Raw genomic sequence first — 20693 nt, forward strand, 5'->3', positions numbered from 1 at the left:
TTAATTCTGCACTATGCTAATGCACATACAAAGTTCTGTTTTCTCCTGAGTTCCACAAACAGACCCTTTCTAAAGATTTGGGGAACTCTTTCAGTCTTCAGACTTCATGATCCAAGTCTGTTCCTCTGCACTGACTAGTGTAGCATGATGCTGGGCAGAACTACAAAAGCTAATTTCTTAATGCAGCAAGGCACTGTGTAGACATGTCCCACATTCTCTGGATGCTGTCTATTATTGCATTACTCAGTGCTTATATTCTAGCCATGCTAAGCTCTCAAGGATTTAACCTCTCCTTTCAGAAGACAAGAACACAGTCTATCTTGCTAAATTGAAGAAACTGTTCATGAAGTATCTGGGCATTAATTGTAATTAATTGGTAAATGGTCTTGGCTTTTTTTTTAATGAAGACATCCCTTCTATAAAAGATTGTAGCTGTAGCTCTCACTGAATACTGCTCTGCAGGTTTGTCTGCTACTGAAACACTTGCTTTCTTCCTGCAGCATTCATTGTGTTTCTCATTTGTATGTTGTGCTAAAGACAACCCATGAATGGGTAAGGAGGTAAGAACTTTTGGTTATATATGGTAGGTATTTCTTCAAAGAAGTACCAGTTGAGAGAACAAAGGAACAGCCTTAAAACAGGAGTGGACGTACTTAAGGAAAGTGACAATGTAAGATCATTCTTAACTTCCAAGTGTCTTATTCTGTGTCAGAAGCAGAGAGCCTCTCTTAAGTACACTTCTCCTGAACTAAAAATAGTATATGTGTTATTGTGTCTGGGAATACCCTTGACCATGGCTAAGATTTTTTTGCTTCAAATCGCTTCTGTCCCTGATTATATGAATAGTGAAATTCCTGTGGAGCAAGCATTTTTTTGAATGGTGCATAGACTTGAGGGAGGTGGGTGCTGCATAAAGCCTTGGTGGAAATATTTGCACAGCACCATTTGTAAAGGATTAAATATGAGCAGAGAACAGAAAAAGCAACAGAAATTATTTAAGGGGTTGCAGTTGCAAAGAAGCTCAAACATAAGATACAGACTGATTCATAGCTCCCCAAAATTGTCTATAAAGGTAAGGCAGGCTTCTGACAATAGTCATCTGACTCTTAATCAGATCGAGGATCTAAGCATTACAGCAAGACAGGTAAATCAGAACAGTCATCACTATTTAGAGTTAAGATAAATAGCCATCGGGCCAGTGTGTTGGTTGTTCACCACTAGGTTGGGTTCAGAGAACTTTCTAGCTGAGCCTCATGGCTTGAACAAAGAAAAGGCTTGATTGAAGAATGGTTGTGTGACACTGGCTTCTGCTCCATGGGTTCAGACTAGATGACCTGCTGGCTTGGAGCTATTTATTTAGCTGTTTTTACAGTGTTTACAAGGAGCACCTGGGTGCAGCCAGGTTTTGGAGCCTTGCCTCGTGCTATGAGTGCAGGCAGTAGCTCTGCTGCCTGCCCATGCCCTCAGCAGTGCTATTAAAAAACAGAATATGTTTTTTCTTCTCTCATAGAAGTATTGCTTTGAATGCAGGAGTAATGTTTTTCTTCCCTTCTCCTCTCTGCCCTTCATTATGGAAGGAGCCAGGAAATATTTGTGTGATGGAATAGGAGTCAGTTACTAAACTTTTCATCTGAACAGCACTGAGAGGCTAGTCTGAGTGTTGCTGTTCCTGTGCTCAGCCCAGTGCTTGTCCAAGGTGCTTTCAATCCTCTCATAGCAAATTACTTCATTCTGTAACTTGTTAGAAACTGGTTTCAGACATCACAGAATTGCTGCTTTGCCTCTGTTTTCTCTGTCATATATGTGCATGCAATCTCTCTCTCACTTCCACTTTATCTTTCAGTAACAATCCCTTGATCCTCCTTTGTCAAATAGCCGTGAAAGGATGCTGCTTACTGCTTACTTGTTTAGAAGTCTTGGAAATCTGCTTGGGAATCTGATTCTGGTGCTGCCAGTGAGGTACTGGAAAAAACCCAAACAATGGCCTCTCTTTCCCTCAGGAACTTAAGAGGCAGAGTCATCTGTCAGAGACTACTCTTTTAATGTTTTCATATTGTAATGACTTTGATGAGAGCAGGTATTTAATCATATGGCTAATATATTAGCTGCTGTTTGATTTCACACATGGTAATGGCAGGGTAGAGTAGAGGAGCTGCCGCTACACTTTTAATTTGGGCAGTGGTGATAGAACAATCTTTCTTGAGTTTGTCCCTCATGCTTTTCGTCCTTCAGTTGAGACACAGGTGAAATGTCCTAGCTCTCTGTGAAAAATAAGAACAGTGTCCTCCTCTACAATCAGGGATTTGGCTGTTTGCAGTGCTTTAAACTGCAATTAGATTTTTTTTTAAAGTGTAGATGTTAATGGGGAATCTGTTGAAGACCTCAAATGATTGACAAGTTTTATTTACCTAATTTCCTATTATGTAACTTAGTGTTCAGCTGTTGGACAAGTGTATGTTAATTTGAGATGTCAAATTCTGTCATGTGCCTTTCCAGCAGTAATGGGTGTTCTATAGCTGCAGCTTGGTTAACAATCAACTGTGTTTAGTATACAGGATTGTATTTTCTCTGACACAATACTTAGTTTTAGGAGACTGAGAGGCAAAAAAGTCAAACACATTTTTTTCTGTCATGTATTTTGATAGTCAAAATTACCTCAATAACTGAAGATTAGATCTGTGCAGTAAAGGATGTGTCATTCTTACACAGTCTTCTGATTCTAACAGTATTTAAAAATCTCATTACTATTGGAGTGGGATTAGAATAAGGTTGAATTTTGGGTTGAAGATTTAAATTTTATTTAGAAACAAAAGCTCAAACCTAACATAATTGGGAAAATTTAAAGTAAACCCCCACACTTTCATGATTCCTTATTATAGGTGCTCTGAAATAGTCAACATTTTAAATTTGTTTAAAGACAGTGTTTAGAAATGTTAGTGGATCGCCTATTGCCTTCACATTTCTTCAATGTCATACCAGTCCTATGCAACTGATAAAAAGTACACCTCCCCCCCCAGCCTTTAAACTGCAACCTCTAGGCTGTAGGCCACTGTGAAGACACCTAAATATGCTGAGACCTGGTCAGGTATCATGGTAAAAGGTCTCATCCCTCAACATGAAGACATGAAGAAAAAACAACTGCAGTGATTTTTTGAGGTTTCTAAAGTGTCCATTCTTCATGGGTAGCTGTCTAGCCTTTAGGATAAGGCCAGATAAGATTTAATTGCAGCTGTTATCTGTAGTAGGGAAGTCCTACTACATGTTTGGTGCTGCAGTAGAACATGTGCCTGTGGTTGCTGGGAAAGTGCTGTCAATTTCAGATATTTTTTTCTTCTTTTTTCTTTTAATGGCAGCATGGGGAAGAAAGGGCCATGGGATACCAGTCCGAGGAAGACCAGCATTCCTTAGCCCAGTTATTTACAAAATTACTTCACTTTTATGGATGTAATGTGCTTGGCTTGCATAAATGAGTGTATGTAATTGGTAGCTCTCCACTGAGATGCATTGCATAGCATACTCTTAGTTAATGCATCTATCCTAAATTTATGTCAGTATGTTTTTTTGGACTCCTCTGCCATGTACTTTGTTATTTTTCTGAAGGCTTGGTTGAAGGACTATGTAGTCACTAATACTTGAATTTTTTAAATGCTAGGTACACTGGATTTGTTTATATAATGTAATATGGAATGGTCTTGCCTTAAGAATTCAAGACCCTGTCCTCGATTTTAGCTTTATCCCTGGGTAGGATTTTTACAATTAATGCTCAGATGCAAAGGCAGCTTCTTGTGCTATTGGGAGTGCAATGTTGTCTGTGCGATCAGCAAAGATAAATACTGAACACAAATCCAAGCAGTTCCATCACATTTGTTTTGAATGTTCAATTGATTAGATTGACCAATAAGAAATACTTTCTAACTTGATTACTGCTTCACAGTGCTTTTGAGTAATTTGCAATCAATTTTGTGATATATTGAAAGAATAAAGATGGAACTGCAGATAGCAGTGATAGTGTAATAACATGGGTACATGAGATTACTGTTGATTTTGGCTGCTAAAAGTGAGGTATGCTTGAGGTAAAATTACTGATTTGCACTTTACTAAAACCCAAAATACATACCATGTACTGTTATAATTGCTCTTAGTTCATGTTTTATGTGATATTCAAAGCCTTTTTTAAAAACTGCCATTAAGTCTCTGAACAAACTTTACTACCTTAGGGCATTGAAGCCAGCTGTCAGCAAGGGGGAATGACTGATTTAGCTCTGAAGGATCCCTAATGAAGGGAACCACACAAACACCCCATCACTCCTCTGTGTGAAGAAAACTGGAATGAGAAACTGGCTTGAGTGAACTTCTTTGGAAAAAGAGGAAGAAGAGAGAAAAAAGACAGTATTAATTTTACAACTAAAATAAAAGGCTGTTTCTGAAGTAGTCTCATTTCATGGCTTTTTTCGGAAATGTACTGAAGGAGCCATCTCTAGTTTATAGTAACATAGGTATTTCTATACCATTTGGAGATACTGATGTGCACACTCAGCCACAACTGAAAGTGTGTTTGCTAGAACAGATTTTGGAACCTGTTAGTACTTACGCAGATGGCTGTATAATGATAATTTATTTTTGTCTCAAGGGATGTCAAAGGCATCCTGAATCTCAACAAAATGTTGAGCACTCTGAAAGCTGAGGTAAAGTTTGTTTTTTATTGGATTTGCTAAGCTAAATGAAACTGTATGAAACTATAACACTGCTGAACTAATACCCACATAGATGTTACTAGTACCAGTCTGCTGGATCAGAATTTATCTGTTCTCTCTTTAGGGGTTCCATATCTGAACTAGTAATCCTGGTGTCTTTCTGTGGTAAAGGAAGGAAGTGGGCAACTCTAGATGTCTAGAACTTTAAAGTTAGGCAAGATGGGTCTTAGATTGTGTACCTTTTGACTCACTAGAGCATTCATCAGATATTCTAAAGTACTTGTCAATATATCAATACCAAGCATGTTGTATCTTGCTCCTGCTGTGTAGTTTGACAAAGTAATAGAACAGGGTTTCAATCTATCTGAAGAAGGTTTGTTAACATAACAAATCAGTATTGCGTTTTTTTCAGCCATGTTTACTGAACAAAATGCTCTTGAAATACCTGCAGATGCTGTTCTGAAGCAGCAGCTATGGAATTTGGGACCAGGTGGCCTTTCCATAACTCAACAGGGATGCAGTGGACAACTATCGAATAGCAAACAGTAAACGGAATTTAGCAGAGGGTGGAATGAGCTGAGACACAACTAAAGTGTTCTCAGATGACTACTTGTAACTTCTTTTGCTGCCTGAGTTTCAGCTAAAGGAGTTGGAGTATGAGAAATAATGTTTCTTTGGGGTGGGGAAGAGAAAAGATAACAATATCAAATATAGTCTTCTGTGAGACCTCCTTGCTCTGCAGCATATGTTCGTGATGTGCCTGGGTTGTGACTTCCAATGGGATGCTGAATTATAAAAAAAAAAGTGGTTGGTGATAGTGAGAAATGAAATGCCTGCTCTTTGTTTTATTAAACAGGTGCAGTGCCATACCTACACTGGATACTGCTGGTGTGTGACACCTGATGGCAAACCTATTAGCGGCTCTTCCGTACAGAACAAAACTCCTGTATGTTCAGGTACTGTGGGAGTGGCTTCAACAAATACTAATTCTGTAACTGAAGAGGGCTGGGGTAAATGCATTCTGTTGAGAGAGCTTAGTCTTTTCAGGTGACTTGTGCAGTTTACCCCACTTAACACTGCAGTTTGGATTCTGACATGATCACCCTGTGATTAGCATACAGACACTTCTGCAAGCTCAGTGAGAAAAACCACTGAGGTAACAACCTGTGGCAACAAAGACAAGAGTCAGTGTTGCTGTGTACACCAAAACCAAATATTCCTGTAACAGATGGGATAACTTTTTTTCCATGCACTATATTTTAAAGAAATGATATTTTGTGGGATATGGAGTAATTTTTTGTAGAGTGATTTCAGTTAATTTGGTTTTGTGAGAAACTCATAGTTTCTGAGGTTCTGGTGTTCTAATGAATTTGGGTCTTTTGATCACGTTGCTTACTTTAGAATGCCTTTGTGTCATGAGGGTGGACAGCACTGGTCTTGCACCACAGGTCACAAGAGGGAGATCCAGATCCAGGCTGTTACTCGTGTGTGTATTACGTGATGTGCTTCTAGGCACTTAGCGTGGCATTGCTGTGTCACCCTGTTGTGTACTGAGACCAAATCCACAATTTTCCTTAAAACAGAGTAATGCTGTTTTTCTTTTTTCTCCCCACAATTCAATAGGGTAGCCCATGGCTCAAATGGAATGGGATTGGTTTCTAAATTTTCATATGGCCCTGATCAGGAGTGTACAGGCTAGCTTTGTGAGCTGTGCTGCTGTGGCAACACCAAACTAGGCACAATGTCTTCTTGGCTGTAAAGTGTTTTGGGGTAATAAGCAAACGTAAGTGACTTGCATAAGGGTTTGAGTTGAGTGGGAGAGCTGTCTGAGAATTAGTGAGTCCATGTAGCTTAAGAAAGTGCTTGGTTTTTCACAGGCATGTAAAAATAAAAGGAGATTAATATCCTATTTTAGTGTACGGTCAAATGATACAGTAATTTGACTTAAACCTTAGAATATGACTTGGACACCATTCTCAGCATATCATTTTGGTAGGGCATGTTTTAGAGTTTTGCTGATCTTTTTGTTTAGCCTTGTGTTGTTTATAAACTTGTGTTACAGGAAACTAAAGTCATGTTGTACTGTAGGACGTGGGTGTTAGGCCTATGATGACTAATATTGGGTTTGGGCTTACTACTTGTAATCCAGCAGTAGATCTGTGATGAACTGATCTGCAGGTAAAAATGCCTGGGGAATAGTTTATCTTTAGAGTTTGTCTTGACCAGATTCTTGGGCCTGTCAGAGCTGTCTTCTTTAGAGCTGACTTTTGATCCGTGTTTACTGAAGATGTAGTAATCACTGGAACTGTTTAATAATGGTGCATGGAAGAATCAGTTTCCTGGGAATAAAGCTATTAAAAAACATAATCTTGTCATAGATTATTATACACTTTGGTAATGGATTTCTTTGAAAAGTTTTAATTACCTGTTCAAGTTTTACTAGAAAACTGGGATGAAGCACTAAAGCAGACGGCAGAAACAAGCATAGAACCATATATTTTATGTGAAGATCTAAGTTAAAGTAGACAACCCAAGATGTGATCTATTCAAGTACATGCTGGATCTTATTCAGTGTCCCCTTTAAAACAGCTGGGCATGTTCAGGGGTTGGTTAAAATTCATTTTCTGCAAATTGTCCCACTTAATCCCTTTCCTTTAGAATACTGTAATTGCATTCCCTGCACATTCTCCTCATGTGTTTTTGATTTGTTCTTCCTGACATTTGCAAATGAAAGAAGTGACTCTTACTGATCTTTCCTTCTTGCCCTTGAATTTATTTCAGGTTTCTTACTAGCACATTGCTCTGAGCTGTTTCAAATCACTAGACCCGGCTACTAAAGATTTCTTATTTAATCTCATCCCAATATAACATCGTAACACGTAAAACTTAGGTTTTTTGCATCGGTTGAAGCAACAGGCTTTCTGACTCCTAAACGGAGCTGTTGACAAGGAAAACAGATGCTTTATGTGTTGAGATATTGACTGTATTAATGTGACAATATATGCTTTCTGTGATCATGCAGCATCTAAATCGATGTCTTTTTTTTGTTGTTATTCTCTCCCCTTCAGGTTCTGTAACTGATAAACCATCAAGCCAGGGTAATTCAGGAAGGAAAGGTGAGTGAAGTCCTGTGCTTCAGTAACTTGTTGTGTAATAGCGGCTGCCCAACCAAATCCCTTAGGATAGCTCAGAACATGGGTTCCTCATCAGTCAGTGCATGGGAGGCACATGTACCATTAGACCTCCTCTTCAGGAGGAGGAATGAGATGACTGTTCTGCTCCCTGAGGAGTAGAAAAGGGTGTGCTCTGCCCTGCGCTTGTCAACTGAGTTGTAGTACAAGGCAGCTGAGCTTCCCAAAGGGTGGGTGGCTGGCCCAGAGTAGCCTCTGCTTGTTCACCTTGAAGTAACATACTGAGCATTTCTCAGTAAAATCCCTAGAGATTCAGAAGGCTGTCAATATGACCGGTACTCTGGGAGTCAAGAGTGCCAATATCATGGTTGTGGTTTTGTATGTATTGAAAACAGCGCATAAAACCCTCTGGCAAGATGGAGCAGCACCGGATTAAACCTTAACTGTGCTTGGAAACCTCACTCTCCTGTGCATTAGGCATTGGTCCTTCTTTGCTACTGTCGTCAGTCCTTGCCTTTCCTGTGCAAGGCATTGGGTGGTTTCTTGTTCTCTTGCTGTGACTATTTTAGCTCTTGTGTCCTCTGGTTTGTATTTATTGTAATAGTTTTGGGAGGGTTGACCACTGTGTGAGTGTATGTGTATACACACAGAGGAGCAGTGAAATTTGTCTTTAGGCCTTCTCCCCACCCTGATATTCAACATTTCTTCCCTCTACCCCTGATTCAGAGTAAACTTTTGAGTTTGTCTCCTTACTACAGGAAAACAGTGCATCCTCACTCCTGCTGGTGAGGATGAATGCCATTTCTTGGGAGAAGTACCTGTTTTGATAACTGAAGCAGGATTTTTAGTGCTAACTCTCGAAACCTGTTCTTCCTGATACTTCAAGCCTAGGAAAATGCCAATACTTTAATTTGAGGAACATCTTCCATGCTGGGAATGTCAATCCAGTCCTGAAGACTCGTAAGAGGGATTAGCTTGCTATGTTCAGAGCAGTTATGCATATCTGCTCTCCAGTCTAATGTTTGTGTATAGTAGTCTAGGAAAAGGTAGGGAGAAGAAAGATGCAAGGAAAATACTTAGTTAATACTGAATGCTGAAGTCTCTTTCTCACTTTTGATACATGTTAATGTATAATTGGCTCCTGAATCCATTGTTATTCTGCTAATGCAATCATTGATAGACTAGCCTGAAGTACAAGCAAATCAAGTAGCTCTTGAAATCTGCATTATTTTTGAGTGGAGGCTGTTTGTAGGCTTTTTACCTGAATAGTCCTGGTCTATTGTTCTAGATTTGAAAGCAGCTGACATTGGATTTCACAAGAAACAGGAGCAAAATATTTGAACTTGGTATTTCCTCATCACTCCCTTTATTAAGTTAGAGCTTAGAGCATGCGAAAAGAGAATTGTAAATGGTATAAATTGATCTAAAATTTGTAATATAAATTGACTTGGGAGCTTTTAGAATTTTCCCACTGCACAGTAGACTCCCCTTTCCATTCCTGGATGAGGGTCTCTTAGTCAAAGGGCATTATGTAGCGCAGAATAGGTACTCTGAAGAGGAAAAGTAATAGCTAAGACTCTCAAAAGGGATTTCTTTTGTCCCATTCATACAGGAATGTAAAATATGGAGCTAATAAACTTTGTGTGATGCTGGTGCCTTTCAACTCTTCAGGGCAAAAATAGTTTTCTGGATAGAGGCTACTCTGCTTTAGAAATAGTGCAGATGGATAGACTTAAGCTACTGGGTAATAAGTGAAGACTTTACTAGCCTATTAGCCCTCCTTTAGAAAAGGGAAATTAAGGTTGGAAGGATGAAAAGGCTGGTTATTGGTAATAAGTCTTTCTCCCAATGTTTTGGCCTCTTTTCCATACTGTTTAGCTGTAATTTCTGGGGGTATGATGGAGTACCAGAAGATGTGAGATAGCATGCAATTCCACTCTCAGGCTCTCTCACTCCTGATGAAAAGAAAATTAAATTGCTCTATGGTCATGTGGCTTGGCATGTAGTTCCAGAAGTGGCTCTGTGGAGCTCTCTGCAGAGAACAAGCAAGCATGCTCGCAAGAGATACTTTTTATTTTTAATTTCCATGCTCTGGTTATCCATATTTACATGGCTGCTATTGCTGTATGATGCAACGCCAGTTACTCATATAATTTGCCCTGTAAGGTAATTTAAATTAAGTTAGCACCAAAGTTAAAATTTTAAAATAGCAGATATTGATTTGTTCTGTTCTGAGAAGCGCTTTGTTGCTGAAAGGCAGAGCAGGCATGGGGAGATGGAGACATGTTTGCATGAGGTGGAGTAGAAACCCAGGCTCTCCAGAACATGCTTGTTGTGTGGACTTTGCAGCTCAAACATTTACCACTATTCTTTCTATGCTGAATTCGACCTACAAGTGAAGAACAAGCTCCCCTGACCTTTGTCAGGGAATACAATTACTCTTGTGTGGATTAGGATATCCAAACCCTGCAGATTTCTGTTGCTCTTTTTTATTCCGACTTGTACAGTCATTTCTCATAAGGAGCTTCTTGCATTAATTTGCTCCAGTTGCTGCTTAGTTTGAAAGGCCAGAGACTCTTGGAAAATGCGTGCTGTCCTCTAGAGGTCTGGATTTCCCCAGTCTCTCCCACTAGGATGTTGTTAATGTTTTTAAGCAGCAGTGAAAGGCATCCTTAGAGCCAACATGACTGGATTTCTTCCTTGCCTAAAGAATGCAGAATGTTCCTTTCCAGCCAAAGGGAAATTGTGCCACCCTTTTGAAACAAAAGAAAAAAAAGGTGAAACGAAGAAAATAAAAACTTTATCTGTGGAGTTCTAGGACTTTTGCTTAAAGCTACAGATTTAGCATATTGCAGTAATGAGTGGTATCTTTTACAGTCACCAAGAAGGTTTTAAAAAGTAGGCTGGTCAGGAATCAGGGGGATGTAAAAGAACAACCATGCAATTGCTTATCTTGATCAAGTCACTTGGTCTTCCTTCTGGAAGAAGAAATATATTCAAGTGGGGATACTGGTTTGTTGGTGGTTGTTCACTGTTCTGGGCCCTATGGGAGAGGTGCTGATACCATTTTTTAAATCAGCTGGAGGAAATGGGAAAGGTGGCTTGGTTCTATAAACTGGGATTTAAAGATGATGCAACTACAGGGTAAATTTGGGCTGGAGTAACTTTCAATGTCAGTCATGAAGAGTCTTGAGTGGTATGAATTCCCTTTTTCTTTTATTAAGTCTCTTGCAGTGCATGAAGTTCCAGGGCTGTTTTGACCTGTCTTGTTTCCCAATTGCAAGAGCTGGCAATAGCATCAGCAGTTCCCTGTACAGTTGGTGAAATGTGAGCTCTGATGGACCCACAGAAAGCAAAACCCAGGTTGAACTTGTTGTACGTGTACTATCTTAACAGGCAGACAAGACTCTTGCATGGAGCTGCAAAAATCTTTCCTCAATATATTTGCAGCCTAAACTGAGACTAGCTCAGCTGGTTAGAGCATGGTGCTAATAATGCTAATAATGCCAGGGTTGAAGGTTCTATCCTAGTATGGACTATTTGCTTAAGAGCAATTACTCTGTGATTCAAAACAGTGAAACAGTTTGAGAAACCTAAGATGAACAATTTGAAATTCCAGCCAATTGAACACATAGAATTGGGTTCCTTTTTATGGATCTGACTGTCAGAAATTAGTTTCAAGGCAGGCTTTGTTGGCAAAGAAATTCTGGGCTACAGTTGTGGGCAAGTTGGCCCATTCTGTGGCTTTCTTCCTGCTGTTTTTCAAGAGTCTTATCTCTAGAAAATGTTAATGGCCTAGTTTTGCAGCCAATAGAGTGAGCAGTCTGAATCAGTAATGAACCATTAGTCGGAGTCAGTAATTAGGCTGAGCAGTAAAGGGTGAACACTTTCCTCAGGCAAACCCAAGTGAAGGATGGCTTGTGCTAGTGTAAACAATGGAACTGCTTGTACCTGGGGACCTGGAAGCTTTGTCTGCTGATGTTAAGAAGTGCAGCTGGCACTAATTCACCTGCCATCAGTGGCAGGGAGGGGAGGACACTGCCTCCACAGTGGTTAGTGTGTCTCACAGAAGACAGATAATATCTTGACAAAAACAACATATTGAAATGTGACTAAAACCTGAGACTGGGGCTTTGGTCTTTACCTTCTCCAGATCTTTCTGGATTCATCTAGATACTGACCAAATCTGAAATGCAACCGTGCTATCACACAAACCAAGTTTCAAATGCCCAATTGTTCCTGCCTCTCTGACCTCATAAATTCTTAGAAAATGCTCTGATTCTTTAGCAGTTAGTAGATAATACAGGAAAGACAGAGAAATATAGTGTGGCCTTCATCAGTATGATGAAAGAAATACAAGTTTACTGGGGCAGTATGAAGTCAAGTGATGGTTCCAGCTGGTGAACACCATCTTATGAGTAATTTTTTTCAGACCATTAGTAGGCAGCAAGTCTGTAGTGCAACTCAAACAATTCTTCTGGATCCCTTATGTTACTTTTTTTTTTTTTTTTAATAAACACACTTAGAAGTGTGGATGAAGGAGCATTTTCATGCAAATATTGTTTTCTGAACTTTTTAACTTTGTCGTGTAGTATTCCTAGACTAGGGCTGAAGTGTTTGTCGGGTCTTTTATGGGTAAAATATACATGTGTACTCAAAATGTGCACAAACATCTTGGTTTTGGACAGAGTAGTGTGTATAGTGTAGCTGTGTGGAAAGTCACTGTGCTATGCATATATAATAAGTCTGCTTCCTGAAAGAAGCAGATTTGCTCTGTGTGTGCTACATGAGTGCCCCAAATCTTTCAGATGTGCAAAAGCTTGATTTGTCCTACCACATGCTAATGGTGACTGTTAAAATTTAAAGGGTTTAGGAAATATTCTGTGGGAGAAACATAAATGTGTACTATGAAACTGGTATGGACACTCAGGTGACCAGAGAAGTTACAGAGGGATTTTACTGCAACAAAACCTGTCCTGTAGCAGCCCAAGTGGGTTGTGAGTAAAAACTTCTGTGGAGGGAATTTGTAGCACATAAGATTTTGGTTAGTTCATATTTGTATTTCCAAGCAAATTTAGCTGTGGATTTGAAGTTTGATTCTCTATTATAAAAACTGTTCTGTAAAAATTACTATTAACTTAATCAGTAGGTTTGCCAGTTTGTAGATACTCAGAATTCTCTCTGGTTCCCACTGCTATCTCTATATGGTATATAATCTACAAAATTGTTTATTAAATTCCAGTTAAATGTAACTATAGAAAGCAAGTCAATTTCACATATGTGGCAGATTGTAGTTTGCCAGTATTACAGATTTTATAAGGCAGAGAGAATCCAGCTTTTAACTGGGAATTGTGATCAATTTTTGTCAGAACAGAGGAATGTAATTTCACAACACTCTGTATACTGGATCACTTTTCCAGAGTAGAGCAATGTTCTAAGCAAACACATTTTTGAAATATTAAAGTCCAGAAGAAAAATTCAACCTCAAATTTGCTACATAAACAGTAGAACTAAACACAATCCTTTTGGGTCCCCACATCACTGACTTGTCTGAAATTGTTTAGTTTTCATCAAAACTTCTTTGTGGGCCTCAGAACATATGTATCAAATTTGAGGCTGAAGAAAGTTTCATTGGCAAATGTTAACAGAAGGCAAATTCTGTTTTAAACTATATTTTGTTTGATACAATGCAAGAATTCTGCTTTCATCTATAAAACAACAGTTCCAATCGGTAGTTTAGTCTATATAATATAACTTAATAAAATTGTAGTTTACAAGTTTTATTACAGCAATCTACAGACGACTCATGTCTGTAACGTCTTAAGGACAGCTGTAAAGGTTTTTAAATGATTAAGTCATAGTATTGGGCAGCCTGGTGAGTAGATCTAATAAGTAGACTAACAATTGATTAAGCAACATCTGTTAAGGTATAATTAACTGTTTATGTGCTATACATGGATTTCTGATGTCTGATCAATTACAGCTTGCAGAGAAATGGAATAGATTTGGGATCTGTAAACTGTTTTTATTGTTTAAATACTTTATATCTATGTGACCTTAACACCTTTTTTTTTTTTTAATAGTTGTTGAAATTATTCTTCTCATGATCTATAGAATCTAGACGTCTGAATGTTAATGTTTTCTTTCAAATCAATGTAATGCACCAGGAAATGTTTTGTCGTGGTGCAGGTGTTTAGTTGAGGGGCTGGAAGTACTTTCCTTTCAACTCCTTTGCCCCATGAACCTCAAAGTTTCTCTGTAAGAGAGATAAACTTTGAAACCATAATGGGAAAACTTGAATGCATGCAGACCATGTGTGCTTGTAAATAAGGTAGGGGGAAGCTGGAGAAGCAACCCTAATGTTTGTTCAAGTTTCTGAGACAGCACCTAGGGGAATTAAAGCTTCTCAGAACAGATCTAGCTGGAATAATAGCTTCCCTCTGTGTGCTCATCTGGGTTTTTGTTCTGTGTTGATAGCAAGGGATATGTACTGCAAAATGCTTTGATAAACGCTAAGGATGGGAGAAGTCTTCCCCACAGATTGAATTTCTCTGGGCTGTGTCTTATTTCATGTCACTATGCTCAGCTTGGTGTTCAGTTTTTGATGAGACCTTAAGGTACTGCGGCAAAGCAATTTCTGTAAGGACTTGACTGTTCAGCCGCTCACAAATACGCCTTTAAATGATGATGGTTCTTAAATTCCATTGTGTCTGGTTCATTTTGAACAGTCCACCTGTAGATGTCTGGCGGTCTGTAACTTGAAGTAATGACCTTCATCTTAAAATATTTTAATGTTGAGAATGTATTGTCACTTATACCCTGTGTACATTATTGAGATGCTTTGTTCTGTATGTATAGACTTCCTTCTGAAGCATGTTAGATTTTTTTTTGGAGGTCCTTCCAGCATGATTCAGTTACTCTGTCTGCTTCCCTCTGTTCTCCTTTCCTTCCCTCATATAGAAAAACTATTCCTCTCATAATCATATACCAACAGTCCTTTAGACAAAATTCATGTCCTGAGGTGAACTAACTGGGGCAATGCAGTTAGAGAGCAAAGTTGTGCTCACTCACTGAAGCTCGGAACCTCTCCTCTTTAATGATCAGGGTCGGGGGGGAACCTGTGGAAAAAGCAATTTTCCCCCCCCATTTTTCTTCATTTGCACACATGCAATACAGACATAGCAGTGAGGTATCCATTCTCTTTGCCTGCAAGGAAATGAAAAGGCGTATTGTAAGCCCAAGTCTAGTCTGGTTGTCAGCCAGGAATTAGTCCTCTAAAGGAGAAAGGGAGAGGGGCTGGCGAGAGAAGAGGCTGGGAATGAGGAGCTAGAAGGGGGCTTTGAGATATGTTGAATGCACATGGCTAGAGGTGGAAGGGGTCTTGTGCTTCCTCAGTTATGCAGGTGTTGGGAGAAAGGAAGGCAGCTTATGTTCTTACACACAGGCATGTGTCTGGGAGAGCAGGGTCAAAAATTTAGACTATTTACTTAATCCCTCAGAAAGGCTTTTTTTCCCCTCTTCTGTTTTCTTTTTGTGTCTAACAGACTGCTTTACAGGCGACACGTGTGGTAATTAACACATGCAGCTGTAGGGCTTCAGCCATATGTCTGAATTTCAAATGGCCATTGATCTAGGAAATTTGCTGCCGTCTCCATCCCCCACTTACAGGCCTTGAAGATGTGAGGGAATTTATAGAGTCTTTACCTTGAAGAGACCAGAGCTGAAAGGAAAGGAGTGAAAGGGAACGTGTGATATTGCGAGAGAGGAAAGAGAGACTGATATTCTAATCATACTGTTCATGCCCCGTGCCCCAGGTCACTGTATATTTTCAGGTAGCTTCTAAAATGTTCCCACAGCTAGGGATCTGGTTATTACTATATAAAGCTTGAATAACAATCGTTAATTTTTTTCCCCTTGGTCAGCAAAGCAGTCTAAGATCAGAGTCACAATGTCCTTGTGGACATTTAAGATGTGCTCCCTTTTCCACAAGTTTATGGGCTCTTACACAGTCTAGAAGTGACAAGGTGGTAGTTGATTGTGGACTCTGAGCAGCCTTTTAGAAGAGGTAGTTGAGGAGAGGGTGCCTTAGGTGGGAGGCTGTGCAGAAACAGAGAATACTTCACATCAAAGCAGAGGGTCCTGAAAAAAGATGATATATTGTAGGTAGAATAAAACCAGAGAGGCTAAACTAAACAATCATATGGTGGTTGTTGCTTTTGCCAGGAGTGATCAGGCAGCTGTTGACAGCGCTACAGAGCTTTTTGCAGACTTCTCTCCAAGTTTGGGGCAATGTCAAGTGCTAAAAATCTTGCTATGAGATATGGTGCCTTAAGCAAAATATTTCTTTATGCGGAAACTTTTTTGCTCCCTGTTTTATGTCAAATATCACTCGAGGCAGTGAGCCAAACAGAAGATGGTTCAAAATTAAGACGCTATAGCTTAAAGTCCTGCAGTATCTATAATACTCGTACTGTTTACAGAGTGAGATAAAAATATGTTCTTCTACCAAGTAGGAAGTTATAAAAAGGTAAGTATCTCTTCCTGTACTTTTCCTCCATCATTCTATTTTTAAACATTCTCAGTGCTGGGTATTGCTGATTCCTTGATTTCATCACTCACTCTGCAGTGTAAGTAATGCTGACACTTTGGAGGTGTTTCTGCTTTGGATTAAAAGAAAAAATCTCAAAAGACAACAAAACACACCAACAAACATTCCTAATAGTGTATGCTCCAACTCTTGCTGAAGGGGGACTGTGATTTACCTTATAATATTGCTACTCTGTTTTCCTGTCTTCTACCTCTTCTCTCCAGTTTCCCTGTGAAGCTTGCTGCCAGGACTGTCTGGAGCAACCATGTATGGCAGTGCCTCTTCTAAATCACTTCCCTTTTCTCTTTTTTTTTTTTTTTTTTTAAACTACAGACAGTATTCCCTCTTGGGACAAGGTGGCCCAACATCTCATGTATGGATTAGCATGATCTTTTACAAATAATTTGGTTGTAGCCTATACTGATATGCACTTGGATACAGTTTTTGTTACACAGATACAGGACCTAATTCTTCTTTATTCACTGTTTATTACAACTGTTTTATTTCCTTTCAGTTGCTTATCTCCCTGAAAAATAAGGTTGTTCCAATTCTTCCTCTCGTCTTCATTATCTTGATCCTTCTCTGTAGAAAAAAAGGGCAGTACTGGATTTACAGCTCTCTGGATTGTATTTAGCACAGCAAAGCCTTTCTATGCTATTTGACCCATGAAGGTGTCTGCTGGTCCAAAAGAGTCTTGGAGACTCAGTTTTGAAACTGAGTGCCATCTCTGTAGCCAGCTGCCATTGTCAACTTGCAAATGTCGTCATTCTTCAGCAAGTGTTAAGTAGTCATGAATTTTGGTAGTGGGTAGTTTTTGGTGCTATGTGTTATGGCCAGTTCAAAAACCCATCTAGTCCCCCTGATTCTTTTAGCCATGTCTCCATTTCTCCTCGGGTATGTGTATCAGTAGGGGGATGGCACTGGACTTTCAAAGAACAGCTTAAGTACACAGCTGAATAAAAAATACTCTTTACTCCCCTCAGGAGTCTCTTTCTGCAGACTGTATATGTTCTTTAAGTTTGTAAGCATTCCAATAGCCTTCCCATGTGTTGTTGTAGCTGATCTTTTTATGCCACTGAAATTGTGGCTGGTACATAAGGAGAAGTGCCACGCTCCATGGTCGTTGCAGATTCATCTCTTTAGCCATGCAGAACATTGCTAGCAGCTGTGAAACATCGCTGTGCTTCGACAGGCAGGCTGTGATCTGTCTGAAAACCTACCAGATGACCCAAGCAGAATCTGGAGACTTCACCGATTAAACTGCTGCAGGGAGTGTTGGGGGAGGGTGAGAATAACAAGTCTCTGAAAATGGGGGGAGGACATGGGGGGAACAATGTATTCACAGCTTGATAGTGATTTCATATTTTTGTGTGACTCTAGACTGGAAATGGTCTCAAAGTAACCTGACCTTTATTACCTACTTCACCTTTTTAACAGATAAGGTTCAAATCTAGCCTTGGGCATTTATTTTTCTTACTACTTCCAAATCTTCAAAGAGACCTGTTTTGCCTTTTGTGAAGGAATTTGGCTGTGAAGTCTTCAAACTGTAAAAGTCTGCATAAGGTAAACCTATGCACAGTGACAGATCTTCTCCATTCAGGCTTCCTTGCATTTGACCTCAAAAATGCTCTATTAAACAAACTAAAATCTGATCATCTGCTTTTCTAACCCATATCTTTTGTATAAATTGCTTTGACAGAGATCATCTCTGTGTTGGACTTTGGCCCAAAAATGAACTGAGAATTCTAGTTCCAAACAACAGGACTCTGTGCAGCTTCCTTGTTCCAAATTAATCTGTATTCAGTCTAGTTGAGAGATACTGCTGCTTCTTGTCCAGAACTCCAAGCCTGCAAAATTGTTAAAGACTGTGGTTTACTGTTTACAATTTGGAGAGAAACTGGCTGCAAACCAAGAAATCTTATTTTACAGGTTTTGAGGTTTTGAATCCCTCATTTATTACTCACTAGAACAAAAGAGAGATCACACAAACTTGTGGCTCCCTGCTGTCCTCCTAAATTAATTCATTGTACTATAGTTGAGATCTTTGCTTGAAAAAGGGGAGAGAAAAGGGTGAGTCTCAAATTTGAATTAGGTGAGTGCTCTAAAATAGTAGCTTTAATAATTTTAAGGTACTTTGTCTTTTGCTTGGAAGCATGCTCATATACCTGAGGAAAAATGTTATTTGGAGTGCTACATTTGAATGAGTGTGTTAAAACAACAACTTTTCACAAGTACAAATTTACATCACCAGAAAGTTCACAAACAACTCAGCTTAATTCTCTCAGCTTTATGGGTGCTGCTTGTTCCTATAACATATGCGTCTCTGCATTGACACCAAAATCCTTAAGTGTTACCATCAAAGTGGTAAACTGTAATTGCTCAGTTTCCAACTGCCTTGTCTTCCATGCAGCAGTACTGGGACAATCTTTTTCTTCAGAAAGGTTTGCATAACTTATAGAAGTGAGTCAGGTATTTTGAGTGGTAATTACCATAGGGCTTGGTTCAACCTGCAAAGTTCAAATCTGAATCTGGATCTAAACTTTCCCAGAGGCACGGGGTGTGTTTGGCCATTGTGTTGGTCTGACCTATTATAGTGCAAGGTCTGTGGACTGGTATTCTCCATCTTCCCAAATATGAGACATTCAGGGCCACTTTTAAATTATGTGAAATAATATAAAACTCAATCTCATGTTAAGAAAGGTGTCTACAACATTATATTTGAAGAATAATACCTTACTTCATCTTTATTTTTCAAAAGAAAGTGTTTAAAAGCTGCTAAGAATTATTGGTTAGAGGGCAGGTTTGTTTTGGCTAATTACTGAAGTACCTTGAGAACTTAACACAGTAAATAAGAACTTTGGATTTTAGAGAGATTCTATCTGAATCTTAATATTTGGCAGTTTTAAAGCCACTGAATTCCAGAGACTAGAGCATTATATTAACAGAGTGCTGCTCCAGACCCCTTTTGACACATTTTCTTTTGAAGGAGCAGGCCCAGGAAGAGGGAGCTCTTTGTTTGTGGGCAGAATAAACTCATTGTACACCCAAACAATTAACTCTTCAATCGACTCGCCAGCCTCTGTAAAGCACTCCACTCCCCTCTCTGTCTACCTCCAGTTCTATTCAGAGACTTAGGCACACCAATGTTTTTTGTTTATTATTCTGAAAAAATCCTTCACAAGAATAGTTGGAGCAGATCAACATTGTCCTCCCAGCAGCATTTATCTCCGCCTGGCAGTGAATGTGTCAATCAGGAATCAAAAAGCCAAACAGGAGGCTTTGAATTGTGTCACAGGGGTCAGAGTTACTTCCAGCTGTCTGTGCATGGGATAGGCTTTCTTGCAGGGCGAAGAATTGTGCTGCCAAACAAACACACTGACTACATTGGACCACGAAGTCCTTGGGGCTTGAGTGGCTTTTTTCATGTTGATGCACCTGCAAGGGAGATGTGAGAAGGAAGTGGGGGGAACTAATGCCTTCCAGAAGGCACAGGGGAAGGCTACTCATCCTATCTGGAATGCAGTGCTGAAGTAAAGCCTGCCTGCATCCATATAGCATACAGAATAGTTGATGTAAGAAGAGAAAAATTACTGCAATGACAGTGCAAGTCAATCTTTACAGTTAGGAGATCATTAAGCCATACAGAGCCCTTGCATGTTTAGCACTTGGGCATATTTTCACCTTTTTAAGCAAAACTTTGCTGTATTTTGGTCCATGTCCAAGTGTTTGGGGGTGGTTATATCCAAAGGCAGCACATTATTACTGTTTCTTAAAATGAAGGCAATAAAGAGTGAGAACTTGCTTTTGCTGATTTGGTTTAAAAAGTTGAGGTTGTTTTCTTAACAGCTGTGGGATCTCCATACATAGAAGTGGTTGGACTTAATGATCTTAAAGGTCTTTTTAAACCTAAATAATTCTGTGGAAAGGAGTGTGAAAACTTGGCAGGGAAGTCTATCTGCACTGGTGTGTTTCCATTTCAGCTGCTTGGCACGAAATTATCTTGACTGGCTGGATTGTAGAGAATTTCATAATTTTTTTGGCATGAATGCTAACTTTCTGCACTTATATTGGCGGTGTAAGTCTCTGCATAAAAGTTGCATAGACTATTAAATTAATTGTGAAATCTTTTCATTTGATGTAGGGAAGGGCTGTGATTAAGGCAATAACTTGCTCCTCCCCTACAATACTGGAAGGAACACGTGTTTTTGTGTAAGACCCCCTGCAGTGCAAACACAAGTTTTGTTGTCTTTTTTTTTAATACTTAAAACAACACCCCCAGAC

General features: G+C 39.4%; 1 protein-coding gene across 7 annotated transcripts in view; it reads left to right on the top strand.

Annotated features, from left to right (window-relative positions):
- The window catches only part of SMOC1 (SPARC related modular calcium binding 1), a 132286-nt gene that overhangs the window by 55178 nt on the left and 56415 nt on the right, over positions 1 to 20693 (top strand). For all 7 annotated transcript variants that reach the window (XM_050335177.1, XM_050335178.1, XM_050335180.1 and 4 more), the window contains exons 4-5: positions 5551 to 5650; positions 7763 to 7810. In XM_050335177.1, the coding sequence (XP_050191134.1) occupies positions 5551 to 5650; positions 7763 to 7810 (148 nt within the window). The remainder of the gene's footprint in view (positions 1 to 5550; positions 5651 to 7762; positions 7811 to 20693) is intronic.

This window comes from Myiozetetes cayanensis, unplaced genomic scaffold (assembly GCF_022539395.1).
Source record: "Myiozetetes cayanensis isolate MyiCay16 unplaced genomic scaffold, myiCay2020 scf6-25, whole genome shotgun sequence".
Classification (NCBI taxonomy): Eukaryota; Metazoa; Chordata; class Aves; order Passeriformes; family Tyrannidae; genus Myiozetetes; species Myiozetetes cayanensis.